We start from the raw sequence: 14,220 nt of genomic DNA, 5'->3' as shown, positions 1-14,220 counted from the left end.
TAACTCGCGGTCTTTATTTTTGAGTTATTTCTGGGTTATTTCGGTATTATAAAAAATAACCTAGAAATAACTTAAAAATAACTCAGAAATAACTTCCGCTGCATGTAGAACTACGTTATTAGTCCGCACAGAAAAATATTTGCCCTCAAATAAAATAGTAACTACGGTCTAAAATGCCAAGCATGCGGAAAACTGTGATAAACATATACTAAAACTACCTACAATCTATATGAGAGTAAAGTATGGATACTTAACCTCAATCAATGATTAAAGAGTGACCAAGTTAGTTTTCATCACCTAATGATAACTCTAATACTTATTATTACCAACAAAGGAGATGTCACGTATCCAAGGCTAATATATTGTATTATTACTTTCTCTTTATACGGCAAAAACCCTCTTATAATCATTGATTCACACTAGTGAAATTCTTTCACATTTGCCGAACTGGAAGAACTTTTCCTTCTCATAATTTTCTCTTAAGAAAATTTCTCTCATGTATTACTCCTAAAATTCACACTTTTTGCAATCTTCATGCAATTATAAGAGTTTAAGCTCCTCATCCACCATCATGAATATTTTAACAAGTAACAACAACAATATATATATATATATAATTATATAAAAATAGTGCCCATCAATAATATATATATATATATATATATATATATATAGTCATCTATTGGGTGGCATCCACAGTATATGACCCCAGGTCGGGGTTCGAAAAAGCCTCTGGCACAGTTGGTTTTAAGGAGACGATACTCGAATTGTCAGACACATTAGAGGTGGTTGGAGACTCGTATAATGGACTCAGCCATTACTTTTATATATATATATATTGATAGATAGATAACACAACATATTAAGAGATTCTCAAGAGTTTTTCTTTGCACCTTGATATAGAAATCAAACAACAAATATATGATATAGCCATCTATTCATGTCGCCCTATAAATGACAAAGAAAATAGAGAGTTCATGCACGAAAGATCATAAGTCCCCTCCATAAAACATTCCAATCCAACCATTATGTTCCTAACTCAACAACCACAACTTTAAAACTACAGCACAGCTTCCATTACTCCCATCATCTTCCCCCGCAACTCCCCCCATCTGCTCCAAGTCCCCTCCATAAAACATTCCAATCCAACCATTATGTTCCTAACTCAACAATCACAACTTTAAAACTTCAGCACAGCTTCCATTACTCCCATCATCTTCCCCCTCAACTCGCCCCATCTGCTCCATAAACCAGCAGCAACATTTCTAGACTCACCTCAGTCCATTCCCCCCATTCCCCCTCATCTCCTCCTCCTCCTCCTCCCCCATTTCCCTTCTCCCAGAACCAAAAGAACCAGCATGATACAACCTGTTGGAACTCACAGACTTATTAATGCCTCCATGATCCAAACCAATCCCCCCTCCCATGCTCCTCAACATACTCCCAACACCAAGAAAGTCTCTTGTCAGCCCATTGTTCTGATACCTTCCTTCCTCCATATTACACAACCCTGCATCATCAAACTCTGCAAACTTAACATCTACTTCCTCCTCCTCCCCCCCTCCTCCTCCTACAAACACTCCCGGACTTCCATTAGCGAAGGAATTCATGATATCCATCAAATGCTTCTCATGATTCTCCACCTGAGCCCTCAAGTTCTGCTCTCCCAAGCTCGAAGTCGCACCCATCTCCGCAGCCTTCTGGAGCAGAGCAGTGGCCGACATTTGAGGAAGAACTCCATTACTGAACACTGCTTGCATTTGATCATTCATTAGATTCCCACTGCTGTTGATGAATTGAGAGTTTTGGTTGTTGTTGGAGAAGAAGCTGAGGTTGAATGGATTGGAGGGGGAAGATGAAGTGTTGTGAGAGTTGGGTTGGAGATCAGGGAGGTGAATCAGGCCATGGAAGGAAGGCTTGGTTTGAAGCGCGTCGTCCCCGGTTAGGAAGAAGGTGGTGGGAGGAGGAGGGGGGTGGAGGTGGTCGATATACGGTGGTCCGGTAGAGAAGTTTTGGCTGGCGGTGATGGTGGAGGTGGCGGCGGTGACGGAGGAGCTCCGGTGATATTTGATGGTTCTGATTTTGGTAGTGCAGAGAGGAAAGGTGGTGGCTGAGTGCGAAGTTATTATTGTTGTTGTTGTTTCTGTAGAAATGGCTGCCAATGGTGGGGAGTCTGGAGCTTTCCTGTGCTAAGGCGTCGCAGAATGCTCTGTGGGTGATGAAGCTGTCACGCCTGTATTAGAAAATTCAGGAAACACTTGTGTATGAAAAATTTCATAAGAAAATTAATGAAATTTGTTCAGATAAATTTGAGTTTTTTATTGTTAAAATGTTTTAATCAGGTTATAAGAGTATTTAGTGGATATAAGTGATGGATAAATGTTACATTAGAAGCCCGTGATGATAAACTTTAGTTTGCTGCATGAAGTGCTTTAGGTGGAGAAAATATTACGTCTGGTAAACTGAATGTTTGGACAAGGGAGTAGATCGTACCATCTTGTATGGCGTGGTGTAATTCACGTCATCATCCGCATGTTTAGATAACAGACGTAATATTTTCTCTTTTGATGATAGTAGAGTGCGTTGTAGATGTTATCCATATTCACAAGTGAGAAGGAAAATAATGTAAAATATACCAATGTAGCACATGTTGTCAATTATCTCATTGGCATTGCAAATAAAAAATAACAATGAACTAAATGAATCTTTTGAGAAGGAATTTTGAATATGCCTAAGAAGATATACGGTAAAAGCTATCAATTCTTTAGACTACAAGAACTTCTCTACAAGAAAAAACCTTAATAAACTCCTTTTATTATTGTATAATGTAGAAGGTTTATTAAATATCATGTATAATTAATATATATTTATGTCTCGGATTTATTGTTCAAAGTGATTGTGATATAGATAGGGTTATTAGTAGAATTCAAGTTGGATGATTGAAATAAAGGAACGCATCGGGCCTATTGTGTGATAAAAAAGTACTGCTTGGATTTAAAGGAAAATTTTATGAGATGGTGTTCAATGATTTTGGCACAAAATGTTGGACCATAAGAGAGAAGCATAAAACTAAGTTAAATGTTGCTGAGATGAGAATACTTAGGCGGATGTGTCTTGACTCTTAGAGATAAAATGTGAAATGAATATATTTGTGAAAGGGTTGGTGTAGCTCCAATGACAGTAAGATTAGAGATAGTCGTCTTAAATCTTTTTGTCACATTCAACTTCGTTTGTCTAATGATCTCGTTAGAAGAGTAGATGTTCTTGATTCGACTTATGTTAAGAAAGGTAAAGGCAGACTTAAAAAACTTAGGCATGTTGTATAAAAAACAGGGCACAATGGAGAAAAAGGTTTCATGTAGCTGAACCCACTCAGTGGGATAAAGACTAGTTGTCGTATGTATAATTTGTTTCACTATAGGATGAAACTTGATTCGAAATTGCAGAAGAAGAATTTGATGAATGAAGAAATCCAAATGAAGAGGCTTTTCGTTACATTGCATGATGAACATAGAATTCAATCATCTTAGAAATAAGACATGAAGAGAAGTATGAAAACTCAAAATGTCAAAGAGAAACTATTTTATGCTAAAAATCTAATCTTGAGATAAGTCAACACTAGAGCATACAAATCATGGACACTAGTTCTTATTCTCCTGATCAAGTTGTTTCCATTCTACACAACCTTAAGCAAATTAAGATAGTCACTTGTACAATCTAAAAGTCAAACTTACTTGGGGCCCACTTAAAGCACTTGCAGTCACATGTAAAATAGTTGTAAGGCAATTGTTAGGAAAATAATTTTTATAAAAGCTATTTTGATTATTAAAACATTTTTCTCAATTAAAAAAGGTATATAACAACTTAAACACAATTGTGATACTCTAATACGGTACGTTTGGGGCGAACTCACTGATTAGGGGTGTAAACGAGCCGAACACGAGCGAGCCCAGACTCAGCTTGTGTTCTCAGCTTGTGTTCGACTCGTTTGCTTAGCGAGCCGAACAAAGAGTCATTTTGACAACCCTAATCGATAGTCATACGATATTAAAGATTGGGGCAAGATTTAAAAATTATTGCTTGTGATACTCTAATAAGGTACCTTCGGGGCAAAGTCACCGATTAGGGGTGTAAATGAGTCGAACACAAGCGAGCTCAGACTCAGCTCGTGTTTGACTCATTTATATTTCGAGCTCAAAAATGTAGTAGTCAATTAAGTTTTTTAAAAATACTACTCATCAAATATATGTTTGCTTAGCGAGCCGAACAAAGAGTCGTTCTGACAACCCTAATCAGATAGCCATAAAATGTTAAGGATTGTGGTAAGATTTAAAAATTATTGTTAATATTAAACAATCAATTGAATCTAATTTCATAATTTTTATTCTATTTTCTTAATTAATACTTTTAATTGATTATAAATCTGTGTAGCCTTATAGTCAATATATTTTTAAAAAATACTACTTATCAAATATATATATATATATATTAGAAATATTTCGAGCCGAACACGAATTAACTTAGCGAACGAGCCAAACACGAGCTTCTTAGCGAGCAAAACACAAGTTGCTACACCAGATTCTGAAAATGACAACATTGCCCTCAGTTATTCTGCAAAATTACTTCTGCTTAACCGATGAAAAATTGAAGGCAGACAATGCCGCAGCAAAGGGATTTCTGTGTTTCAATGCCGACCGAAGTTCTGTGCGCTCATTGTCTTCCCCATCGCTACTTCTGCCTTTGATTCTTTGCCCTTTGTTGATTTTAAGTGTGTTTTCTTTATAGCATTGCATTGTTGGTTTGATTTTTTTTTTTTTTTTTTGAATTTTCTGCAGCTATGTTAATGCTTAAGAAAAAAGAGATTTTCTTGGAGCTCAGTTGGTTGATTTATGTGAAAAATGAAAGCATTTTTCAGTTATTTTTTTGAAAAACGAAAGAATTGTTTGAGTGTTGATGCCTTTAATCTCTTGCATCTCTTTTGATGGATTTCTGTGAAAAATGAAAGCATTTTTTAGTTGTCTGAAAAATAAAAGGATTGTTTTGGGTTTCAAGGTTTTTTTTTTTTTTTTTTCATTTTTGTTGGTTAATGGATTTGCATTTTTGTTGGTTAATGGATGTGAAACCCTAAAGAATTTTTTAGTGGTTGTGAAAAACAAAGGCATTTTGAGTACAGGGGGCTTTTCTTATGAGATCAGAGCATTCGGGCCACTTACTCAAGTGGGTCGTGGAATTAAGCGAATTTGAGATATCTTACGTCCTCAGGAGGACGATAATAAGGGCGAAAGTGGTGGTAGGTTTTGTCACAGATTTCTGAGAACGAGGAGGACCGAATGAGAATCTAGCAATCGACAAATTAACCTGGTCACTATTTACAGATGGAGCATATGGCCAGCCGAGCACTGGACTTGAAGTTTGTCTATGCAATACTGTAAGGAAAAACATCAATCACTCAATTGAGGTAAATTTTTCATTGACTAACAACCAAGCATAATATGAAGATTTGATTGCAGGGCTTTGCCTAGCATCAGAGATGAGAGTCCTCCATATAATGGTGAAGGCCGATTTAGAACTCATTGTGAACCAGATCAATAAGAATTTGAAGCCAGAGATGAAACTATGGCGAGATACCTCAGAAAGGTGAAGACAGGGATTGGTTGTTTCACGAGATTCAAGATCGAGCTTGTCAGGAGGAAGGAAAATCAAGCCGACGATCTCCTATCCCGAAGCCTCCATCTAGGAAAAGGGGTACCAAAAAAGACTTGATCAACTATCCATGGAAGAAATAATGGAAATGGAGATATGCAAAGAGGAGGAGAAAAGCTGGATGAGTTCGTACGTCTGGTACCTCAACACATGGGAGATTGAAGAAGGGGATGTCGATCGAGGAGATTCAAGTATAAGGCTACTCAATACTTGTTAATCAAAAGGAAGCTCTTTAGGAGGTCGACCATATCCTTATACTTGAAATGCGTTTGGAAGGATAAAATTGAGGGCATACTCAAAGAAGTCCATGACGGAGAATGCGGAAGCCACTCTTGAGGAAAAACAGTTGTTAACTGAATCTAGTGACAAGGCTACTTCTAACCAAGCATACTTAAGAATGTCAAAGGATACCCCCGAAGGTGCACACAATGCCAAAAGCACAGACGACAACGCTATCAGCTGTCCCACAAACTCCATTTAATTTTCATTCCTTGGTCGTACAAACTCCATTTAATTTTCATTCCTTGGTCGTACAAACTCCATTTAATTTTCATTCCTTGGTCGTACAAACTCCATTTAATTTTCATTCCTTGGTCGTTCGCTATGTGGGGCCCCGATATTTTAGGACATTGTACTTCGTCCAAAGAGTAAAGAAAAATTCTACTAGTGGTCGTCGACCACTTCTCCAAATGGGTAGAAGCAAAGTCTCTTGCGCACATAATGATAGAAGTAGTCTGAAACTTTATCTAGATGGACTTCATCTGCCGATACAGACTACCTCTTGCCATAGTCACAGATAATGGGACTCAATTCACAGAGAAAGGAGTGCAAGACTTCTGTAAAAGCCAAGGGATAAACTTCAAGTTTACTTTTGTTCTCTACCCTCGAACAAATGTCCAAGCAAAGGCCACAAACAAAATTATCTTAAATTTGCTAAGGAAAAAAGTTGAAGGAGTAAATGAAAAATTGGTAGACTTTATCCCTTAAGTACTCTAGGCAATCCGAACGACGTCGTTGACGTCCACCAAACAGACCCCATTTATGTTATCCCACGAAATAGAGGTCATGTTGTCGTTTGAATACAACAACCACAGCCGTAGGGTGCTCTCGTCCTCAGCCATCGATGAAAAAGACCTAGGAGAGTGACTCAAGGTAAACGATGAGGGAGTTAGACTGACTCTAGCTCTAGCCGAGGAGAACAGAGCAAACACAGCTCTTCGGCAATAAGAGGTTAAGAGAAGGATTGTTGTGTACTTCAACAAGCACGTACGCGAAGAGAAGTTTCTTCTAGGGGACCTAATGTTAAAGAAAAACGATCCAACCACCAAAGGACAAGCTATCGGGAAACTAAATCAAACCTGGAACGATCCCTACATCATCAATCAGAGAGTGGGACCCGGAGACTACAAACTAAAGACACGCAGGGAACGCCATCCCTTAAACCTAGAGCGAAGACGACCTAAAGAAATTCTTCCCTTAAAGATATCACAATTTTTTGTGTAACACTTTTTTTCATTCAAAAAGCTCAACTCAACAAGGGTACTTTTTTTACATTTCATCTAAAAAGTCAAGATTACACATATTTGAATTCACTAATAGTGCTTTATTCTATCATTTTTATGCTCGAGAAACTAACACAATTACGCTCATGGAACTAACACAATTATATTCGGGGAATAAAGTCAGTCACGGTCGAGAAGCAAGCTTCATGAATGACAAAGTGACATACCGATCCAGTACCCACATGTGGCCTATGGGACGTATCGACACCCGACTACAACAAGCTTTGCAAGGGAGTGCGAACGATTGTCCTACTCCCTATATTGAATGTTAGCATCCGGCAATGACAGGATCCTCGAAGGGTGCCTAACTACAACATGTGGCCTATGGGACGTATCGACACCCGACGACGATAAGCCCTGCGAGGGGTGTGCGCACGATCATCCTGAGCACAATTTTAAAAGAAATTATCATCAAGTTGTTTATTGGACTTACTGATACCTGAAAATGACAAGCTTCACAAGGTGTGTGTGAACGGTCGTCCTTTACCCTATTCAGAATGTTAGCACCCGACAATGACAAGATCAACAATGGGTGCCTAATTACTACATGTTACATATAGGACGCAACGAAATATGGCAGCGACAAGCTCCGTGAGGGGAGTGCAAGGATCTGCCCCCACTCAAACGTAGAATAAGAAAAGCGGGTTTCAAACGTAGAATAAGAAAAGCAGTCCTCACCCGCTTTTTTCCAATCCTCTACTTTCTGAGGATAAGTCGCTCCTAGCCTAGTGAAGCCACATCTCAACCCCAGTTGCCGCCTCCTCAGTACTTCTTTGGGGAACCACGATTCTCGCAGCCGCCTGAGCAGGTAATCTTTCTCCCACGGCAGGACCATTCATCCCCAACGAATGCCCCACAAGAGGGTCGTTCAGACCGCCTTTTACCTATCCCACAACCCTCTCCTAAGGAGGGCCCGCAAGAAGACCTGAGGAAACAAACTGAGACTCGAGATCGCCGGCTCGGTGCTTGAACACTACTCTCTTTCAGCTCACACCTTTTGCAGATGCCTCACCCGACAGCTTGCACTTCACGTCTAACTTACGGGCATGCGCCCGAATGTCACTCATTGCCTTGAGGAGCACGCTCTTATCGGAAGGTGGGACTCCTTTGCTAGACATTGTGGAAAACATGTATAGAAGAAATCACTGGACAAAGGAATCTAAAGGAACTGAAGAAGTGCAGACTTCCCTTGCCCCAAAGCCTATAAAGCCTATTTATAATGGTATGGGCAAGGAAATCTAGGGAAGTTCATTATTTTGCTATAATATCATTTATTTATTTGTTCATTTTTCTATATATGATCAAAAAATTCACTAGTCCTCATGTGCTGGACAACTTCCGATGAGCAAGATAATCAAACAACTAAATATGTACACACTGTACAAATCTTAAAGTTGATGGACGCCGCAGGAAGGAAACACGACCGATCAGACGTAGAGAAGATCATATCCAGATGAGCAGCAACAAAGAAAAATACCTTACCGAATAATCGACATAAGATGTCAAAAGAAAGCCCCTCAAGACGGCCATCAACCTTTAGAATGGTCGATGGGGCACTCCTTCGGGCCATGAATCATATCTGTTAGACGATCGACGACTCTTATTAATCGAATAGGTATCGGACTTTAATATATGCAAATAATCTTGTAAATTACCAAAATGCTTTACTGAACAATTAATGATTAGGGGACTAATATGTACATTTGTAATATTGGAATCTGATTCAAGACCCATGTTTCTAAACTGAATGTAGATAGTGATGCTAGATGGCATAATCTTCGATAGAATGATTTGTTTGACCCTTTTAAATTTTTATATATTATTTTATTTTTTTTTTAATTGATTCACATAATCTTAATTTGTATTTTTTTTTATCAACATTTTATCTTCCTTTTTTACAACAATGACTTTACATTTAGAAAATTCAATTTAGGTTGTCCACCTATTACAATATCACTTCAATTACCACACAAGATTTTAAAATAGAAAAGATGGTGATAAATTAGCCACTTAGGTTGGGGAAGTCAAGATTATTTTTTGTGATTTATGCTTAAAGAAGATCAAATTAAGCAACATACTTCAGTTAAATATTATTTATTTTTATTTTAATTAGTTTTTTTTGTTATTTATTAATGTTAAGCAATATATAACTTTAATGTAAAATTTTAAATTTCTTACTTATATAATATTTTGATGTTTAGTTCTGGTGTCTTGTTTGAATCGTTTATAAAGCTGTGCATTTAAAACTATACCATGCAAGGGTAATATGGTCTTTATTTTAAAAACAACTGCAGCAGAACAGTTTCATAGTCAAGCTATCAAAACATATTGCACTAGCTGTTGTGAAGCTGCTTCTTCGAACAGCTGCTACTGTCCCAAACATATCATAAGTCTTATTTTAAAACAACTATTGAAAGGAAAAAAAAGAGGCATTTACATATAAAACGCTCTATTCCTACGTATTTACATATCTAACACCTAAATTTTGCATTTCCTATTCATATCATACGATCATTTTAACCTTTCATGCATAGATAAGGTGGTATGTATGTACAAACTCATAGGAATTGAGTTGTATGCAGCTCAAACAATAACATGACAACGTTAAAAATAAAACAATGAAAAAGTATTCTCAGATAAATCCTCAAACAAATTTTAAAATTACAATTCTGCCCCATGTACAAATTCATAAGAATTGAGTTGTATGTCGCTCAAACAATAATATGACAACGTTAAAAATAAAACAATGAAAAGTATTCTCAGATAAATCCTCAAACAAATTTTAAAATTACAATTCTGCCCTTATCCTATCAAATCCTTGAACATAAATAGCTAAGCAAAACTATTTTTTTAAGCCCTTCTGAGATTACAATGTTGGAACGAAGAAAATCTATGCAGTGTATTCCACCAAGAAGGAATTAATGATATGTAAAATTTGTAAAAAAGTCCGGCCTAAAATTAGTAAATAAATAATTTTTTTAATTTCAAAAATAAAAATAATATTAATATTATATATATATATAGTCAGAAGATGAAGTAAAAAAAAATTGAATTTGAAAATGGATTTGTTTGATTTTTTACTTCGAATATCCAAACGGCCCAAATCATCAATGTGGTAGTCCAGCCCGCATTGCAAATGAGGTGAATAGGATGACCCAACCCAGACACAATGAATTTTCAATTAGAAGGCTACAAGATTTGCATCCATACCATTCACTTCCTATGTATTTACACATTCACCTCCTGTGTATTTACACATGCAACTTGTACTTCACTCTTTAGCAGTCAAAATAGTGATATAAGGAATCTAGTAGTAGTTATGTGTAAATAAAAGTTTAGGTGTTACATATATGAAAAAATAAGAATTGGGGGGTATGCATGTAAATGCACATATTAGAATTAATTTTAATTAAAAATGATTTAAACTTTTATTGCTTTATTATATATTTTATTAAATTTGGATCAAATTAACTAGATAAATGTGATACATGTTTTTTATATGAAAAATGAAAAACACAAAAAAAAAAACAAAATTCATCTTCACAAACCGACCCAAATCAATTAGTAAATTACAGAAAAACCAATGATTTTTTTTTTCCTTTAATGGTTGGATTTAGCTCATAATTTTCATATATCAATGCAAAATAAATAAATAAATAAATAAATAAAATAGAAATTCAACAATAAGAAAGATGCTTCCCACATGCCATTAGATGTAATAAAATGACAATTTTTAAAATTAATTTAAATATTGATAATGTAGATCATTCAACCAAACAGTTTCTTCCCTTTCAGACCTGAAAATTCTCCAACCCTTATCCTCTCCCTTCCCAATTTCAATATGAGAAATCTCAAACCGATGCCCCATATAAAATAATAGGAATTTATCAGCGAAGGGAACCTCCTTGCAATTTCCTAACCCTAAGTTCCAACGCACCTCTCTCCTGCCACTTGCCTACATGGCAACACGTGAACCAAACCACAGTGAGAGAATGGCGACCACCCCCTCCCTGTCCCTCCCTGTCCCTCACCAAAAATTATTATTTCCCTCTCCCTCTCCCTCTCTAACAGGAAAAATGTTTACCTTAGAGTTATTAGAGGATTATCTTGCTATTATTGTGATAAACACAATCGCAAAATGTATTGATAGGTTATTGAGAGGTTATTGGAGGTCATGCACACACTGAATTACGTGTGAATGAAGTGCTTAAAGAAGGCTCTTTAGATATTACTAAGATGATAGAAATAAATGTGCATGCATGGTTATGAATTGCAGAAGAAGAAGGAGGAGAAGAAGAGAACCTTGAGAAGAGGGTCCCACAATCACAACGGTATTCTCTCGTCCCACAAGTCTTAGAATGCGCCTTCCAATCAGACTGAACAGCATAGCGCTTGGAGCACTTATCGCACTTCCATTTCTTCTCCCCATGTTTCCTGCTGATGCCGGTGAGATCGCCGAGAGCTCGAGATGGATCATGGTGGACGCAGCTGGGCTCCGGACAGAGATACACTCTTCGCCGGACTTCTTTGTTGCTCTTCTGCTTCAGCTTCCATGGAAGATTATGACCTCTGCGATGGAGCTGAAGGTTTTGCTCTCGCTGGAAGCCTTTGCTGCATACTTCGCAGATGAATCTGTTGGTCGCCATGAGAGTTGTGGGTGATAGAGCGATTACTTCAGCATCCGGATCTAATCAAAATCGTAATTTTAAGGGAGGAGGAGATTAAATTATGAAGAAAAAATAAAAAAAAAGTAATTTTTTTGGCATGCATGGGGGAAAGGTACTTGCTTGGATTTCCTGGGAGATTTCTCTTCTTTTTAGGAGGTGGTGGTGGCGCCGACGTTGCCGCTGCAGGCGGCGCAGGCGGCGCCGGGGGCCGCGGCGGATGGTGTTTTAGATGGTTGAAGTGGTCTTCGTCTATGATACTGAAGAAGGAACCGGAGGACGAAGCCGCCGCCATGAAGTCTTGAAAGAAAAATAAAAAAAAAAGCAATTTTTTTTTGCTGGATTTTTCTTACTCTCCTTTTATTGATCCCATGAATCCACTTCTTTTCTTCTGTGTTCCTCAGATCTTCTATAAATCTGAAATTCATGAAGGAGGGAGAGAGAGAGCACTGATCAAAAACAAATTGCCGGAGAGAGAGAGAGAAGAGAGAGAGAGAACAAACCAAGGGAGAAAAAACTCTCTTTTGCTTCCTTGCTGTCTTCCAAATTAGCTTCCTCGTCCTTCTTCTCAATTATATCATCTTCTACTAATCTCCATAGGGATTGCAGTCATTCCTCTCTACCAAACACCCACAAGTAAACTCACACACAAAACTTTATATGAAATCAAAGAGAGAGAGAGAGAGAGAGAGAGAGAGAGAGAGAGAGAGAGGTGTTTATGGACTAAGGTAGTAAGAAGAAGGCAAAGTGGTGTCGCTATGCGGGGAGGAAAGGGTCCACTGAACCGTAGGGCTCACCCTCTCCCACCTAGCTCCTTCTCTTATTTCGCATCTCCTTACATTCCAAGTCAGGACAAAGCCTTAACCATCTCTCTATTTCTCTCTCTTTCTTCTGCATAAAGTATATGATTAGATAATTATGCAAATTTGAAAAAAAAAAAAATCAAAAGATTATAAAAAACAACTTTGGTGTATTATACATTGCTAGCAAAATTTACTTAGTTGTCTGATATATTTTTTCTAAAGTTTAGTGAAATTGGTTTTAATAGTTTTGTAAGATATTAGTGGATGTGTAAATTGCCTATTTTTATTATTTTTTTTTAATTTTGAATGATCATAATTTAGTTATTTAGATGAGAATATTTATAATTAAATGTTTTGTTGGAATTAATTATGATTGTCCCAATTGACTTGGATGATAATTAGAGATCAATACATTGTGATTTTGTTATCTATGCATGAAAAATTGCTATTATGATATATATATATGTATATATATATTTATATATATATATTCTATCATCATAAATAAATTTTTTTCTCAAAATAACATATTACTTATGAAAAATATTAGGAATTGCATTTCCAAATTAATTACAAGAAAAAAAAAATTCAACCAACAGAAAGTTTAGAGAACTAAAAGATTCTTAAGCAGTAAAAATTCTAAGTTATCGTTCATCTACCTCTCAAAATATCTATATATTTACAAGAAAGAAAAAAGTACTGCAAACTCTCGATCTTGAACCCAGAGGTGAATTTAAATTAGTACATAATAAGCATTAATTCAAGTGCTTGCAATTTAAATTATAAATTTTTATCATGTTCTTGTAATTATTTAATGATGAAATTCTAATTCATATTTTTAATAGGTGAGCTCCAATGTAACAAGCTAGTTAATAAATACAATGTGATAATAAAATCAAAATTTACAAATTGTAAGTCTATATGGACCTACAAAAAATATTAGTTGCGCCCACAAAAATTGATGTTTGAGTCCTCTATAGTAGAAGAAGCCAAAGGCTGTAATGCTTAAATAATTGTGTCTTGCAACTTTGAAAATATCTTGCCACTAAAAAATAGAAGCATCATAAATCCTAAATTAAATTAAAAAAAAAATTATTGTCATTTAAATTCTTTTTAGACTTAAGATGTAGTTTTATTTCATGTTTGTTTTGCTTTTTTTTGTCATTTAAATTCTTTTTAGACTTACTTAAGATGTAGTTTTATTTCATGTTTGTTTTGCTAATCTTGATTTATTAAAATTATACATATTGTCATATAAATATTAGAGCATGTATCTATTATTTGAAGTAGAAATTTATACTCATTATTACTTATATATATATATATATATATATATATATATATATATAGAGAGAGATATATAGAGAGAAGAGAGAGAGAGAGAGACTATTCTATCAACTTATTATTTAATTCAATAAATGATAGTGCAAATTTAGTCTATTTAACATGTTATCTTAGCTAGGTTTATAGGGCGTTGAATGTATTATA

The 14,220-nt window shown here is 36.1% G+C and overlaps 1 protein-coding gene across 1 annotated transcript; it reads right to left on the bottom strand.

The window, feature by feature from the left end:
- Window positions 1-862: 862 nt before the first annotated feature.
- On the bottom strand, window positions 863-12,767 carry LOC110021090 (protein indeterminate-domain 5, chloroplastic-like). The gene is given in 5 exon segments (XM_020719421.1): window positions 863-2,046; window positions 2,048-2,233; window positions 11,568-11,952; window positions 12,053-12,346; window positions 12,433-12,767. Coding segments are annotated over 4 exon segments (1,518 nt in total). The 5' UTR covers window positions 12,225-12,346; window positions 12,433-12,767; the 3' UTR covers window positions 863-1,271.
- Between the last annotated feature and the right edge of the window lie 1,453 nt (window positions 12,768-14,220).

The sequence above is a fragment of the Phalaenopsis equestris genome, unplaced genomic scaffold, assembly GCF_001263595.1.
Source record: "Phalaenopsis equestris unplaced genomic scaffold, ASM126359v1 Scaffold000121, whole genome shotgun sequence".
NCBI classification, from domain to species: Eukaryota; Viridiplantae; Streptophyta; class Magnoliopsida; order Asparagales; family Orchidaceae; genus Phalaenopsis; species Phalaenopsis equestris.
Note: the sequence above shows the minus strand (reverse complement) of the source record. Positions and strands in the feature narration are given on the sequence as shown.